This window comes from Saccostrea cucullata, unplaced genomic scaffold (genome assembly GCF_032062105.1).
Source record: "Saccostrea cucullata isolate Sc308-1 unplaced genomic scaffold, CSIRO_AGI_Scuc_v1 ctg3541, whole genome shotgun sequence".
Lineage (NCBI taxonomy): Eukaryota > Metazoa > Mollusca > Bivalvia > Ostreida > Ostreidae > Saccostrea > Saccostrea cuccullata.
In genome coordinates, this window is record NW_026932703.1 from 22,736 (window position 1) to 40,487 (window position 17,752).

Consider the following 17,752-nt stretch of genomic DNA (forward strand, 5'->3'; position numbering starts at 1 on the left):
ATGTCTCATCTATATAAATGTCACACCTGTATAAATATCTCATCTATATAAATGTCACACTTGTATAAATGTCTCATCTATATAAATGTCACACCTGTATAAATATCTCATCTATAAAAATGTCACACATGTATCAATGTCTTATCTATATAAATGTCAAACCTGTATAAATGTCTCATCTATATAAATGTCACACCTGTATAAATATCTCATCTATATAAATGTCACACCTGTATAAATGTCACACCTGTATAAATGTCTCATCTACAGTGGACCCTCATTTATCCGGACGCTTTGGTTCCCAGTCAATTTGTCCGGATATGTGAAGCATCCGGATATCTGAATCACCAGTTAAACAAGACAAAATGACATTTAAAAATTTCGTTCCGAAGAAAAATCGTCCGGATACTGAAGCATCCGGATATCTGGCGTCCGGATATCTGAGGGTCCACTGTATATCAATGTCACACCTGTATAAATGTCACACCTGTATAAATGTATCACCTATATAAATGTCACACCTGTATAAATGTCACACCTGTATAAATGTCTCATCTATATCAATGTCACACCTGTATTAATGTCTCATCTATATCAATCTCACACCTGTATAAATGTCTCATCTATATCAATGTCACACCTGTATAAATGTCACACCTGTATAAATGTCTCACCTATATAAATGTCACACCTGTATCAATGTCTCACCTATATAAATGTCACACCTGTATAAATGTCTCATCTATATCAATGTCATACCTGTGTAAATGTCACATCTATATAAATGTCACATCCATATAAATGTCTCATCTATATAAATGTCAAACCTGTATAAATGTCACATCTATATAAATGTCACACCTGTATAAATGTCACATCTATATAAATGTCACACCTGTATAAATGTCACATCTATATAAATGTCACACCTGTATAAATGTCTCATCTATATAAATGTCACACCTGTATAAATGTCTCATCTATATAAATGTCATACCTGTATAAATGTCACACCTGTATAAATGTCTCACCTGTATAAATGTCACACCTGTATAAATGTCTCATCTATATAAATGTCACACCTGTATAAATGTCTAACCTATATTAATGTCACACCTATATAAATGTCACACCTATATTAATGTCACATCTATATAAATGTCACACCTGTATAAATGTCTCACCTATATAAATGTTACACCTGTATAAATGTCTCATCTATATAAATGTCTCACCTATATTAATGTCTCACCTATATAAATGTCTCATCTATATTAATGTCTCATCTATATAAATGTCTCATCTATATAAATGTAACACCTGTATAAATGTCTCACCTATATAAATGTTACACCTGTATAAATGTCTCATCTATATAAATGTCTCACCTATATTAATGTCTCACCTATATAAATGTCTCATCATATAAATGTCTCATCTATATAAATGTCACACCTGTATAAATGTCTCACCTATATAAATGTTACACCTGTATAAATGTCTCATCTATATAAATGTCACACCTATATAAATGTCACACCTGTATAAATGTCTCACCTATATCAATGTCACACCTATATAAATGTCTCATCTATATGAATGTCACACCTATATAAATGTCTCATCTATATAAATGTCTCACCTGTATAAATGTCTCATCCATATAAATGTCACACCTGTATAAATGTCTCATCTATATAAATGTCACACCTATATAAATGTCTCATCTATATAAATGTCACACCTGTATAAATGTCTCATCTATATAAATGTCACACCTGTATAAATGTCTCACCTATATTAATGTCACACCTATATAAATGTCACACCTGTATAAATGTCACACCTGTATAAATGTCTCATCTATATAAATGTCACACCTGTATAAATGTCTCACCTATATTAATGTCACACCTGTATAAATGTCTCATCTGTATGAATGTCTCATCTATATAAATGTCTCACCTGTATAAATGTCACACCTGTATAAATGTCTCATCTATATAAATGTCTCACCTGTATAAATGTCACACCTGTATAAATGTCTCATCTATATAAATGTCACACCTGTATAAATGTCTCACCTATATTAATGTCACACCTGTATAAATGTCTCACCTATATTAATGTCACACCTATATAAATGTCTCATCTATATGAATGTCACACCTATATAAATGTCTCATCTATATATATGTCTCACCTGTATAAATGTCTCATCTATATAAATGTCACACCTGTATAAATGTCTCATCTATATAAATGTCACACCTGTATAAATGTCTCATCTATATAAATGTCACACCTGTATAAATGTCTCATCTATATAAATGTCACACCTGTATAAATGTCTCACCTATATTAATGTCACACCTATATAAATGTCTCATCTATATGAATGTCTCATCTATATAAATGTCTCACCTGTTTAAATGTCACACCTGTATAAATGTCTCATCTATATAAATGTCTCACCTGTATAAATGTCACAACTGTATAAATGTCTCATCTATATAAATGTCACACCTGTATAAATGTCTCACCTATATTAATGTCACACCTATATAAATGTCACACCTATATTAATGTCACACCTATATAAATGTCTCATCTATATAAATGTCACACCTGTATAAATGTCTCATCTATATAAATGTCACACCTGTATAAATGTCTCATCTATATAAATGTCACACCTGTATAAATGTCTCATCAATATAAATGTCACACCTGTATAAATGTCTCATCTATATAAATGTCACACCTGTATAAATGTCTCACCTATATTAATGTCACACCTATATAAATGTCTCATCTATATGAATGTCTCATCTATATAAATGTCTCACCTGTATAAATGTCACACCTGTATAAATGTCTCATCTATATAAATGTCTCACCTGTATAAATGTCACACCTGTATAAATGTCTCATCTATATAAATGTCTCACCTGTATAAATGTCACACCTGTATAAATGTCTCATCTATATTAATGTCACACCTGTATAAATGTCTCACCTATATTAATGTCACACCTATATAAATGTCTCATCTATATGAATGTCACACCTATATAAATGTCTCATCTATATAAATGTCTCACCTGTATAAATGTCTCATCTATATAAATGTCACACCTGTATCAATGTCTCATCTATATAAATGTCACACCTGTATCAATGTCTCATCTATATAAATGTCACACCTGTATAAATGTCTCATCTATATAAATGTCACACCTGTATAAATGTCTCACCTATATTAATGTCACACCTATATAAATGTCACACCTATATTAATGTCACACCTATATAAATGTCACACCTGTATAAATGTCACACCTGTATAAATGTCTCATCTATATGAATGTCTCATCTATATAAATGTCTCACCTGTATAAATGTCACACCTGTATAAATGTCTCATCTATATAAATGTCACACCTATATAAATGTCACACCTATATACATGTCACAACTATATACAGGTCTCACGTGTATATATGTCACACCTGTATAAATGTCTCATCTATATGAATGTCTCATCTATATATATGTCTCACCTGTATAAATGTCACACCTGTATAAATGTCTCACCTATATAAATGTCACACCTGTATAAATGTCTCACCTATGTTAATGTCACACCTATATAAATGTCACACCTATATCAATGTCTCATCTATATAAATGTCACACCTGTATAAATGTCACAACTGTATAAATGTCTCATCTATATAAATGTCTCATCTATATAAATGTCTCACCTGTATAAATGTCACAACTGTATAAATGTCTCACCTATATAAATGTCACACCTGTATAAATGTCTCACCTATGTTAATGTCACACCTATATAAATGTCACACCTATATCAATGTCTCATCTATATAAATGTCACACCTGTATAAATGTCTCATCTATATAAATGTCACACCTGTATAAATGTCTCATCTATATAAATGTCTCACCTATATTAATGTCACACCTATATAAATGTCACACCTATATTAATGTCACACCTATATAAATGTCACACCTGTATAAATGTCTCATCTCTATAAATGTCTCATCTATATGAATGTCTCATCTATATAAATGTCTCACCTGTATAAATGTCACATCTATATAAATGTCTCACCTGTATAAATGTCACACCTATATAAATGTCACACCTATATTAATGTCACACCTATATAAATGTCACACCTGTATAAATGTCACACCTGTATAAATGTCTCATCTATATGAATGTCTCATCTATATAAATGTCTCACCTGTATAAATGTCACACCTGTATAAATGTCTCATCTATATAAATGTCTCACCTGTATAAATGTCACAACTGTATAAATGTCTCATCTATATAAATGTCACACCTGTATAAATGTCTCATCTATATGAATGTCTCATCTATATAAATGTCTCACCTATATAAATGTCACATCTATATAAATGTCTCACCTGTATAAATGTCACACCTATATAAATGTCACACCTATATTAACGTCACACCTATATAAATGTCACACCTGTATAAATGTCACACCTGTATAAATGTCTCATCTATATTAATGTCTCATCTATATAAATGTCTCACCTGTATAAATGTCACACCTGTATAAATGTCTCATCTATATAAATGTCTCACCTGTATAAATGTCACAACTGTATAAATGTCTCATCTATATAAATGTCACACCTGTATAAATGTCTCACCTATGTTAATGTCACACCTATATAAATGTCACACCTATATTAATGTCACACCTATATAAATGTCACACCTATATAAATGTCACACCTATATAAATGTCTCACCTATATTAATGTCACATCTATATAAATTTCACACCTGTATCAATGTCTCATCTATATAAATGTCACACCTGTATAAATGTCATATCTATATAAATGTCACACCTGTATAAATGTCTCATCTATATAAATGTCACACCTGTATAAATGTCTCATCTATATAAATGTCACACCTGTATAAATGTCTCACCTATATAAATGTCACACCTGTATAAATGTCTCATCTATATAAATGTCACACTTGTATAAATGTCACATCTATATAAATGTCACACCTGTATAAATGTCACATCTATATAAATGTCACACCTGTATAAATGTCACATCTATATAAATGTCACACCTGTATAAATGTCACATCTATATAAATGTCACACCTGTATAAATGTCTCATCTATATAAATGTCACACCTGTATAAATGTCTCATCTATATAAATGTCACACCTATGTAAATGTCTCACCTATATAAATGTCACATCTGTATAAATGTCTCATCTATATCAATTTCACACCTGTTTAAATGTCTCACCTATATAAATGTCACACCTGTATAAATGTCACACCTGTATAAATGTCTCATCTATATAAATGTCACACCTGTATCAATGTCTCATCTATATAAATGTCACACCTGTATAAATGTCTCACCTATATAAATGTCACACCTGTATAAATGTCACACCTGTATAAATGTCTCACCTGTATAAATGTCACATCTGTATCAATGTCTCATCTAAATAAATGTCACACCAGTATAAATGTCTCATCTATATAAATGTCATACCTGTATAAATGTCTAAACTGTATAAATGTCTCATCTATATAAATGTCACACCTGTATAAATGTCTCATCTATATAAATGTCACACCTGTAAAAATGTCTCATCTATATAAATGTCACACCTGTATAAATGTCTCATCTATATAAATGTCACACCTGTATAAATATCTCATCTAAATAAATGTCTCACCTGTATAAATATCTCACCTATATAAATGTCATACCTGTATAAATGTCTCATCTATATAAATGTCTCATCTAAATAAATGTCATACCTGTATAAATGTCTCATCTATATCAATGTCACACCTGTATAAATGTCAAATCTGTATAAATGTCACACCTGTATCAATGTCTCATCTATATAAAGGTCGCACCTGTATAAATGTCTCATCTATATAAATGTCACATCTGTATAAATGTCTGATCTATATAAATGTCACACCTGTATAAATGTCACACCTGTATAAATGTCACACCTGTAGAAATGTCACACCAATATAAATGTTTCACCTATATAAATGTCATACCTGTATAAATGTCACACCTGTATAAACGTCTCATCTATATAAATGTCATACCTGTATAAATGTCACACCTGTATAAATGTCTCATCTATATAAATGTCACACGTGTATGAATGTCTCATCTATATAAATGTCACACCTGTATAAATGTCTCATCTATATAAATGTAACACCTGTATAAATATCTCATCTAAATAAATGTCTCACCTGTATAAATATCTCACCTATATAAATGTCATACCTGTATAAATGTCTCATCTATATAAATGTCTCATCTAAATAAATGTCATACCTGTATAAATGTCTCATCTATATCAATGTCACACCTGTATAAATGTCACATCTGTATAAATGTCACACCTGTATCAATGTCTCATCTATATAAAGGTCGCACCTGTATAAATGTCTCATCTATATAAATGTCACATCTGTATAAATGTCTGATCTATATAAATGTCACACCTGTATAAATGTCACACCTGTATAAATGTCACACCTGTACAAATGTCACACCTATATAAATGTTTCACCTATATAAATGTCATACCTGTATAAATGTCACACCTGTATAAACGTCTCATCTATATAAATGTCATACCTGTATAAATGTCACACCTGTATAAATGTCTCATCTATATAAATGTCACACGTGTATGAATGTCTCATCTATATAAATGTCACACCTGTATAAATATCTCACCTATATAAATTTCACACCTGTATCAATGTCTCATCTATATAAATGTCACACCTGTATAAATGTCTCACCTATATAAATGTTTCACCTATATAAATGTCATACCTGTATAAATGTCTCACCTATATAAATGTTTCACTTATATAAATGTCATACCTGTATAAATGTCATACCTATATAAATGTCACACCTATATAAATGTCTCATCCATATAAATGTCACACCTGTATAAATGTCTCATCTATATAAATGTCACACCTGTATAAATGTCTCATCTATATAAATGTCATACCTGTATAAATGTCACACCTGTATAAATGTCGTACCTGTATAAATGTCATACCTCTGTAAGTGTCACACCTATATAAATGTCTCATCTATATAAATGTCACACCTGTATAAATTTCTCATTTATATAAATGTCACACCTACATAAATGTCTCACCTATATAAATGTCATACCTGTATAAATGTCACACCTGTATAAATGTCTCATCTGTATAAATGTCAGACCTGTATAAATGTCTCATCTATATAAATGTCACACCTATGTAAATGTCTCATCTATATCAATGTCACACCTGTATAAATGTCTGATGAATATAAATGTCACACCTGCATAAATGTCTCATCTATATAAATGTCACACCAGTATCAATGTCTCATCTATATAAATGTCACACCTGTATAAATGTCACACCTATATAAATGTCACACCTGTATCAATGTCTCATCTATATAAATGTCACACCTGTATAAATGTCTCATCTATATAAATGTCACACCTGTATCAATGTCTCATCTATATATATAAATACCTGTATCAATGTCTCATCTATATCAATGTCACATCTGTATAAATATCTCACCTATATAAATTTCACACCTGTATTAATGTCTCATCTATATAAATGTCATACCTGTATAAATGTCTCATCTATATAAATGTCACACCTGTATAAATGTCTCAACTATATAAATGTCACACCTATATAAATGTCTCATCTATATAAATGTCACACCTGTATAAATGTCTCATCTATATAAATGTCACACCTGTATAAATGTCTCATCTATATAAATGTCTCACCTATATAAATGTCTCATCTATATAAATGTCTCACCTATATAAATGACACACCTGTATAAATGTCTCACCTATATAAATGTCACACCTATATAAATGTCACACCTGTATAAATGTCACACCTGTATAAATGTCTCATCTATATAAATGTCACACCTATATAAATGTCTCGTCTATATAAATGTCACATCTGTATAAATGTCTCATCTAAATAAATGTCACACCTGATTAAATGTCTCACCTACATAAATGTCACACCTGTATAAATGTCTCATTTATATAAATGTCACACCTGTATAAATGTCTCATCTATATAAATGTCACACCTGTATAAATATCTCACCTATATAAATGTCACACCTGTATAAATGTCTCATCTATATAAATGTCACACCTGTATAAATGTCACATCTATATAAATGTCACACCTGTATAAATGTCACACCTATATAAATGTCTCACCTATATAAATGTCATACCTGTATAAGTGTCACATCTATATAAATGTCACACCTGTATAAATGTCTCATCTATATTAATGTCACATCTATATAAATGTCACACCTATATAAATGTCTCATCTATATAAATGTCACATCTATATAAATGTCACACCTGTGTAAATGTCTCATCTATATTAATGTCACATCTATATAAATGTCACACCTATATAAATGTCTCATTTATATAAATGTCACACCTGTATAAATGTCACATCTATATAAATGTCTCACCTGTATAAATGTCTCATCTATATAAATGTCACATCTGTATAAATGTCTCATCTATATAAATGTCACACCTCTATAAATGTCTCATCTATATAAATGTCACACCTGTATAAATGTCACATCTATATAAATGTCACACCTATATAAATGTCACACCTGTATAAATGTCTCATCTATATCAATGTCACACCTGTATAAATGTCTCATCTATATCAATGTCACCCCTGTATAAATGTCTCATCTATATCAATGTCACACCTGCATAAATGTCACACCTGTATAAATGTCTCACCTATATAAATGTCACACCTGTATCAATGTCTCATCTATATTAATGTTACACCTATATAAATGTCACATCTATATAAATGTCTCATTTATATAAATGTCACAACTGTACAAATGTCTCATTTATATAAATGTCACACCTATATAAATGTCACATCTATATAAATGTCACACCTATATAAATGTCACATCTGTATAAATGTCTCATCTATATCAATGTCACACCTGTATAAATGTCTCATCTATATTAATGTCACATCTATATAAATGTCACACCTGTATAAATATCTCACCTATATAAATTTCACACCTGTATCAATGTCTCACCTATATAAATGCCACACCTGTATAAATGTCTCACCTATATTAATGTCACACCTGTATAAATGTCTCATCTATATAAATGTCATACCTGTATAAATGTCACACCTGTATAAATGTCATACCTGTATAAATGTCTCACCTATATTAATGTCACACCTGTATAAATGTCTCATCTATATAAATGTCACATCTGTATAAATGTCACATCTATATAAATGTCACACCTGTATAAATGTCTCACCTGTATAAATGTCACACCTGTATAAATGTCTCATCTATATAAATGTCACACCTGTATAAATGTCACACCTGTATAAATGTCACACCTGTATAAATGTCTCATCTATATAAATGTCACACCTATATAAATGTCACACCTGTATAAATGTCACACCTGTATAAATGTCTCACCTGTATAAATGTCACACCTGTATAAATGTCTCACCTGTATAAATGTCACACCTGTATAAATGTCACACCTGTATAAATGTCTCATCTATATAAATGTCACACCTGTATAAATGTCACACCTGTATAAATGTCACACCTGTATAAATGTCTCATCTATATAAATGTCACACCTGTATAAATGTCACACCTGTATAAATGTCACACCTGTATAAATGTCTCATCTATATAAATGTCACACCTGTATAAATGTCTCATCTATATAAATGTCACACCTGTATAAATGTCACACCTGTATAAATGTCACACCTGTATAAAGGTCTCATCTATATAAATGTCACACCTGTATAAATGTCTCATCTATATAAATGTCTCACCTGTATAAATGTCACACCTGTATAAATGTCTCATCTATATAAATGTCACACCTGTATAAATGTCTCATCTATATTAATGTCACACCTATATAAATGTCTCATCTATATAAATGTCACACCTGTATAAATGTCACATCTATATAAATGTCACATCTATATAAATGTCACATCTATATAACTGTCACACCTGTATAAATGTCACACCTATATAAATGTCTCATTTATATAAATGTCACACCTGTATAAATGTCTCATCTATATAAGTGTCACACCTGTATAAATGTCTCATCTATATTAATGTCACATCTATATAAATGTAACACCTGTATAAATGTCTCATTTATATAAATGTCACACCTGTATAAATGTCACATCTATATAAATGTCACACCTGTATAAATGTCTTATCTATATTAATGTCACACCTATATAAATGTCACACCTATATAAATGTCTCATCTATATAAATGTCTCACCTGTATAAATGTCACATCTATATAAATGTCACACCTGTATAAATGTCTCATCTATATAAATGTCACACCTGTATAAATGTCACATCTATATAAATGTCACATCTATATAAATGTCACATCTATATAAATGTCACACCTGTTTAAATGTCACACGTGTATAAATGTCACATCTATATAAATGTCACACCTATATAAATGTCTCATCTATATAAATGTCACACCTGTATAAATGTCACACCTGTATAAATGTCTCATCTATATTAATGTCACACCTATATAAATGTCACACCTGTATAAATGTCTCATTTATATAAATGTCACACCTGTATAAATGTCTCGTCTATATCAATGTCATACCTGTATAAATGTCACATCTGTATAAATGGATCATCTATATAAATGTCATACCTGTGTAAATTTCTCATTTATATAAATGTCATATTTTTTTTTTAATTATATTTTAATTCTATTTTTAAATATTTTAAATACTGGAGTGTCTTACCTGGAGGAAGCGTAGGCCGCTGATAGTCGAGTAGCTCCTGTTAATTCTCTGTGACAAGACCTGTGAAAGGATAAAGAATGAACCTGTGTTAAATAGTAATGTCTTTTTTTGCAAATTCACTGGACTGAGAAAGATTAGACTGACGTGACTGATGTTATAAAATCCGACTGAAACATGATGTTACTTTTATTGACGTCAAAGAAATATGTGACGCGCCAAGCAAAAACCTCCCTTATCGAAGAATTTTGACTTTTTCAGTTTTTTATTGATTCTTGTAGAGTTTTTCTTTCTCTTTCTTTTGATGTATTACATGACATATATTTCTGTACATAAATGTATAAAAAATCCCATGACAAAGACGGAATATTTACTTTGACGTACAGTGTACGCGTGTGTTAACTGCAGGAATTTTTTAACGTAAAATCGTCAAATGACGTAAAGCTTCATAACAATTTGATGATATTTATTATTATTAAACTTTTGATTTGATTTCCTTCAAAGTATCAACAATTAAGGATATTTTCATCGTAATACTAGAAAATAAACATTCTAAAGTATATCTTTGAGAAACGAATGACGGGGGGGGGGGGGAATGATCGTCAAGGGAAAAACTCAAGACAAAATCAAAAAATCTTCTCTTCACCAATTTATGGCGTTTAAATACAGTAAAATGGCAGAAATCTACATCACTGCAATAGTAAAAGAAATTTTGCAACATTTGGATAAAAAAAAGTCCTATTGTGGTAATACAAACGACACAGGTACGTCTTCCTACTAGCTTAGGCTTGTGGGATAACCCTTAAGCTTATTCGGTAAAGCAGAGAGGCGTCGGGTTCGATCCCAATTAAACAGAGGTACGTTATTTTCTCTGTTACACTACCAAAGTATTTATTTTTAAAAAAGAAGTTCGGGACAGTCTTTACTCCACACACACGCACACCCAGGTCATTAAAAGTCGATACAATTTACGAATAGATAGAAAGTATTGTCCTAGTACCTGAAATTCTTTAAAGAGTGCGACAGTTTTCTTTTTTATATCCAAAGGAAAAATATCATTTCTTTTAACACAAGTTAACTATTTGCATGTTTTAGTTTCGAATGTTTTATAACGGAAGACTTCTTGGCTTATTGAAAAGATATTCTGCACCCAAGAATAAATTGTATTTTTCTCTTGTAGTAGCGTTTGATCCTTTTCTTCTAAATATACTTCTTTTTAATAATTTAAACATAAATATAAAATAGGAAACGGAAGGCCAGGAAAAATGAATCATATCTATTACCAAAATAATAATTATTGAACTCTTTAAAATTTGATGCACCTAATCTTCATTGATTTGATTTTAACATGCATTTATTGAATTATACAAACGCATTGGAAACAAATTTGATAACTTTCAAGTTCTTATTGTAAATGTAAAAACTGATTTCATAATGACACCCGGAAAAGAAAAGCGTCTGCATGCATACTTTTCAGTGAATCAGAATGTAACATCCATCCCCACCAAGTAAAATATATGTATTTTTAAATCTTGTTAATTAAAAAACAAATCTGCAATTTATATGTATGAAGTTAATCGTGAATTAATTTTGAACCGATCATTGTATATATATATATAAGCCGAATAACAAACCACAATACCAGAATATATATGAATATCACAAGTGACACGTCATTTCTAGGAATAAAATATAAGGCTTATACTAAGCTTCACTGTTACCTTCCTGAGAAAATACATGCACACATTATGATTTATTTAAATCATTTTAAATGCTAGTTACATTTTAGTATTGGTTAAAACACGCATGTCAAAAATAGCAACAGAAAGTAAGAGAACGTGTAAAACATTTTTACTTGTAATATTCTTCGATCATCGTAAACGGGAGGGGGGGGCATGTCTCAGCTATGGACATTCACACTTAATTGATTACCTGATTTAATTAAACAAGAACAAGGCACACATCTTAAGCTGTAACTTTTGTTATTTTTTTTTTAAAAAAAAACTTAATTGTTGTAATTTATATTTTTTTAACACGAGAAGCTGTATGAATGGGTTAGTTGATCAAGCACGCAATATTCAAGCCGACCAACATGTATTTTTTATGTTCGATAAATCCTTTATCATAGAATATAGAGCGATTTGATCATATTGACTTAAGTATGATATATTCAGACACATGTATTTACATACTCTAACTTCCATGTATATTGAACAAATATAGGCATATTATAATTACATCCGATTAATATATTTTGCATAAGCGTCGGAACCCCCGGGGGAGGGGGTAGGAGGGGATTAGACCCCCCCTTTTTTTCTCTATATTAAGATATACTTAATATAGTCATTAGACATTGCTGCATATACTTACCCCCCCCCCCCCCCACACACACACACACACACTTTCCCTTTCCATTGACATGTTGCAATATAGGCGTAAAATGGGGAAAGTGGTGTGTTTGGAAAAAAAGGTTTGGAGTTCGAACCTACCCCCCCCCCCCTCCCACATAATTGGATTTTCGTGTTTAACCAATGCATATTTCCTTTTTTTATTGCTTGTCAGGTCTTTTTGAAGGTTTAAAAATTCCTTATACCTACCCCCTGCCCCCCCCCCCCATTTTCAATTTGCTTCCGATGCCAATTTTTTGAGCAGATTTGTACCGTACTAATTTTGCATTAAACTGCCAATACATGTACATGTTCAAAGCAACTTTTGCAGGAAAAATTTATTAACGTTTTAAAATTTTGTTACATGTTTTTATTTAATAAATAACGTGTAATTTGTAGCAAATTTTCATGATTTGAAACGCATATTCATTTAATTGCGATACAACAGAGGGGAAACAAGATTATTATTTTCCAGGGTAGATGTTAAATCGTGAAATGTTGTTAGTAAAGTCTTTGTCGGGGAAATAATTACTTCAGGTTAAATAATCCTTAATTCAAAAGGTTAAAATAAATCATTAAAAAAAAGTGTTTAACCTCTAAAACGTTTAATTTATACTCCCATACTGCATTGATGTTTTAAAAAGGGCGGAATGTGATGAGCACCGAAGACGTTACTATAAATGTACATGCAACAGCCTGATTTTATACATGACCGAAATTATGTTGTTTTCGGGAATCCAGAACTCCAGAATCTTCGTTAGTACATGTAGAGAAACCATGCACAAAATAGTTTTAAAACTATTCAAACAGATTCTATGAATTTGTATCAATTTGAATTAATTATAACATTTTAGTGATGTATCATGTTTGCCATTTTTACATTTAGTGTATTGTGTATAACCTAATCAAACAGATTATGAAAAGGTCGATAAACATACGTTCAATCTGTTTAATTCTCAATCATGAAATATTTTAGACAGTGGGACTGTAACTTACAATGTATGCGAGCATCCGTAAATTCAAGACGAAATTACATGTAGCACGAAGTATCCAAAGAAATAAAGCAGACACACGACACAGAAGAAAGGGAAGGGAGGGGAGAATTTTTTCTACATTTTTTGTACAACATGAGAAGGTGTTCAACAATAAAATAAATTGAGAAGCTCAAAAGGTCTTTCTTCAAAATATTCATTTTAAATCGACAGCTAAAACTAATTCCGGAAGAAGTGTCCAAATCAAAAACTCTGTGTCATACCTATAGAGAATACTTTTTTTAAAAAAACTAAACTTAAATATTTTTCAATAACAATTCACGTTTTATTTATATAAAAGGCATCGTTAACTGTCCCAAACCAGTTTACATGTACACCGTTTACATTGGGTTAAATTCATTCCATAATTAAAAGAGAAGTAATTGAGGTAAATTTTCATTGCATCGCTATTAAAATAAAAATACCTTAGTTTAATGCTCCTTTAAAATTGCATGTGCATTACAATCAAATAGCTGGACATTAAATTAAAAAAAACTGTCTTTAAAAACGTGTTTGTTTGACCTTTTAAAATGAACAGATTAAAATCTTTTTTTAAATTTTCAAATAAATTATTCCGGGATTTTCTCATCCAATTAACAATTTAAATGCCTTCAATCTTGTTCAACACTGAAAATTTCTGACAAAAAAAAAAAAAAAAAAATTCGACCTACCTACCAATGTAATTTTTTAACCCGAATAGGGAGAAGGCAAAAAAACTTCATTTCAAAAACGGCCTTACGGGAATTTTTCAGCCACCACTGGAAATCTTTAAAAAATACACACTTAATTGTGAAGGAGATATCACATAGCCACTTGACGGAGAATAAATTTTTAATAAATAAACTACATCAAATTACACCCAAGAATCCGTCTTATTGTATAAATAAAACAACATCCCCCTGTTCTATTGCGGAGAGTTTCTCTCAAGGAGACGTTTTTACGTCGCATTTACCTTGTTGACTTTAGACGCGTCTTTTGACGTTACGTCATAATAGACATAAGGGAGGTTTTTGCTTGGCGCGTCACATATAATTTGTTAACATTTGGAATTTCTGTTATAATCTTTAAGGTGGAATCAAGCAACTACTATTCAGTGAGTAAAATAAAATAAACAGATTTCCATTGGACACACCTTGAAGTATTTCCAAGAATGTTAAAATATATACCTGATTAATTATTTTTTGGTACTGATGATTTTTTTTTAAATAGATAGACAATCAAGATTGGTTGGTAAGTAAAAGATAGATTCGAAGCTTAATTGAATATGCTTCTTGCGCGAGAATAAATTTTAGTTATGTAACAATAATTTAATTTTTGTATCCTCGTCTCTCATTAGTTGATTTCCAAAAAGGAACTCATATTATTTTGAATCTGGTTTGGTATGGGGACACATCCCCTTGACGACCATCTTAATCATCTTATCCATGCAAATCCCTCATTTCCAGTCCTCGGAATCCATGGAAATTTCAGATTTAATAAATGTATCTTTAACTTCAAACAGTTACTCGATTTTATCTCATGTAAAAAAAAACACCATGGCCGCTAGATCTATGTATCAGTTATTACCTCCCCTCGCTTCCCATCACTTCCGTTACTACGGTTGTATTATTACGCGGTAAATTTCAACTCATTAAAATCAGCACAAATTTACACCCAAAGTTGTTTAATTATTTAAAAGTTAAATTCTAAGGGGTGACTCTAATTCTTGGCCAAATTATCGAGTAATCTGGTTTGGATCAGTTTAGGTTTTTTTTTTTTTTTTTTTATAATTTCCTTCGCATTTCCTTTTACTTATGCAAATATTACGCATACACCCTTTCCACGCAATCACTTATTTTTGCACGCCCTTTCAGTAGTTCATTTAATCTTTAATCTTTAATTCAATGTCAATTCCCTTCTAAGTCATACTTCTGTATAATTTGGCTTTATCACATTACAAAGATAAATGAAATCTCCTCATGAAGTTTGTATGTCCTTTTATTATCAACATTCAGACTTTCATGATTATTTATTTTAGCTTCATATCCATAAATTTATTCTTTCTGTTTGATCACACTAAAAATGAAAGTACATGTATTACAAATTCCATAGAAAAGGTTAGGCAATAGGACAATTTTTAAGAAAACATGTACAATTCATGGTACATGTACGCATGTTTTTTTTCACTTTTTATCTTTTATATAAACTGCCATGTTTAAAATGCTATATATAATGATTTTGCAACCTATTTGATGATGAATTTAACTGAATGAAACCAGTACTGCGCTATAACAAAATGTAAGTGATTGTCTGTAACTCCATATTTCAATAACATGAACATGATATGCATGTTGAGGCACAGTTCTGTAAGTTGTAAAAAGTTAAAATATAATGTAATGCATAAGGTGTTACACAGCTAGAGAGAGGGAGAAAGAGAGATATTTTCTACACACTCACCAAAGAGAACAAAGCGTAGAAAACACAGAATCTTAACATTGTAATCCACTGCAAACAAACCAGATCTGTCAGTGATAAAGGTAGGAATCGGGACTAGTTTTAATTGGTTTTACCTTCTTTTTAAAAATATTTTTCGAAGCAGGAAGTTTTGGGTCAAGCTGCCCTCCATTCGTCTTCATTCCGCTTAACTAATTAATCGATTAATTAATCTTTTGAAATGTATCTGCCTACAAGTTTCAATTACATTTGTGGAAAAAAAGCGTGTATTTACCAATTGATGTTTATCGCTTGATTAATCAATGTGTTCACTAAAACACACAATAATAATTTTTTTAATCGAAAAAACATTACATGATGTTCTGTCAAATGGAGAAGATGGGTGAAAAGGCAGACAAATTAGCTATATTGCATCAAACACGAAGTGAAAAATAAATTTCAATTATATCAAAAATTTCTTTGATAGTTCACTTACGTTAAAATATCATCTAATATAGATATATTTATATACTTTATATTTTTTAAAATATATATATATATATATTTGTAAATTATATCCAAATCTGACACATCATCTCATAATTAGAACTTTTACTTGAAAACGCGTAAAAGACAAAACAACAAATATGCTTTATGACAAAAGAGTTGACTTAATTTTTCCAGCTTCCCTTATTTATGAGACAATGTACCTTCATCAACCCCCTCCAAATGCTGGGTATATATCTCCCAGCTGATTTGATACGTAAAAGCATGAACAATTCCTAAATCAAGGTTAGTTAATGAAAAAACAATTGATGAATCAAGAATATCAGCAGCACAGTATAAACTCATCATTTTATAAATTTGATGGTCGATTAAATGATATTGTCAGCCAATGAAATTTATCA

General features: G+C 30.5%; 1 protein-coding gene across 1 annotated transcript in view; it reads right to left on the reverse strand.

The window, feature by feature from the left end:
* Nucleotides 1-16,975, reverse strand: part of LOC134235843 (kielin/chordin-like protein) — a 38,606-nt gene extending 21,631 nt beyond the window's left edge. Inside the window, exons 1-2 of the mRNA XM_062718010.1 lie at nucleotides 16,869-16,975; nucleotides 11,018-11,077 (exon numbers count right to left, since the gene is read on the reverse strand). Coding sequence (XP_062573994.1) covers nucleotides 11,018-11,077; nucleotides 16,869-16,907 — 99 coding nt within the window. The 5' untranslated portion in view covers nucleotides 16,908-16,975. The remainder of the gene's footprint in view (nucleotides 1-11,017; nucleotides 11,078-16,868) is intronic.
* Between the last annotated feature and the right edge of the window lie 777 nt (nucleotides 16,976-17,752).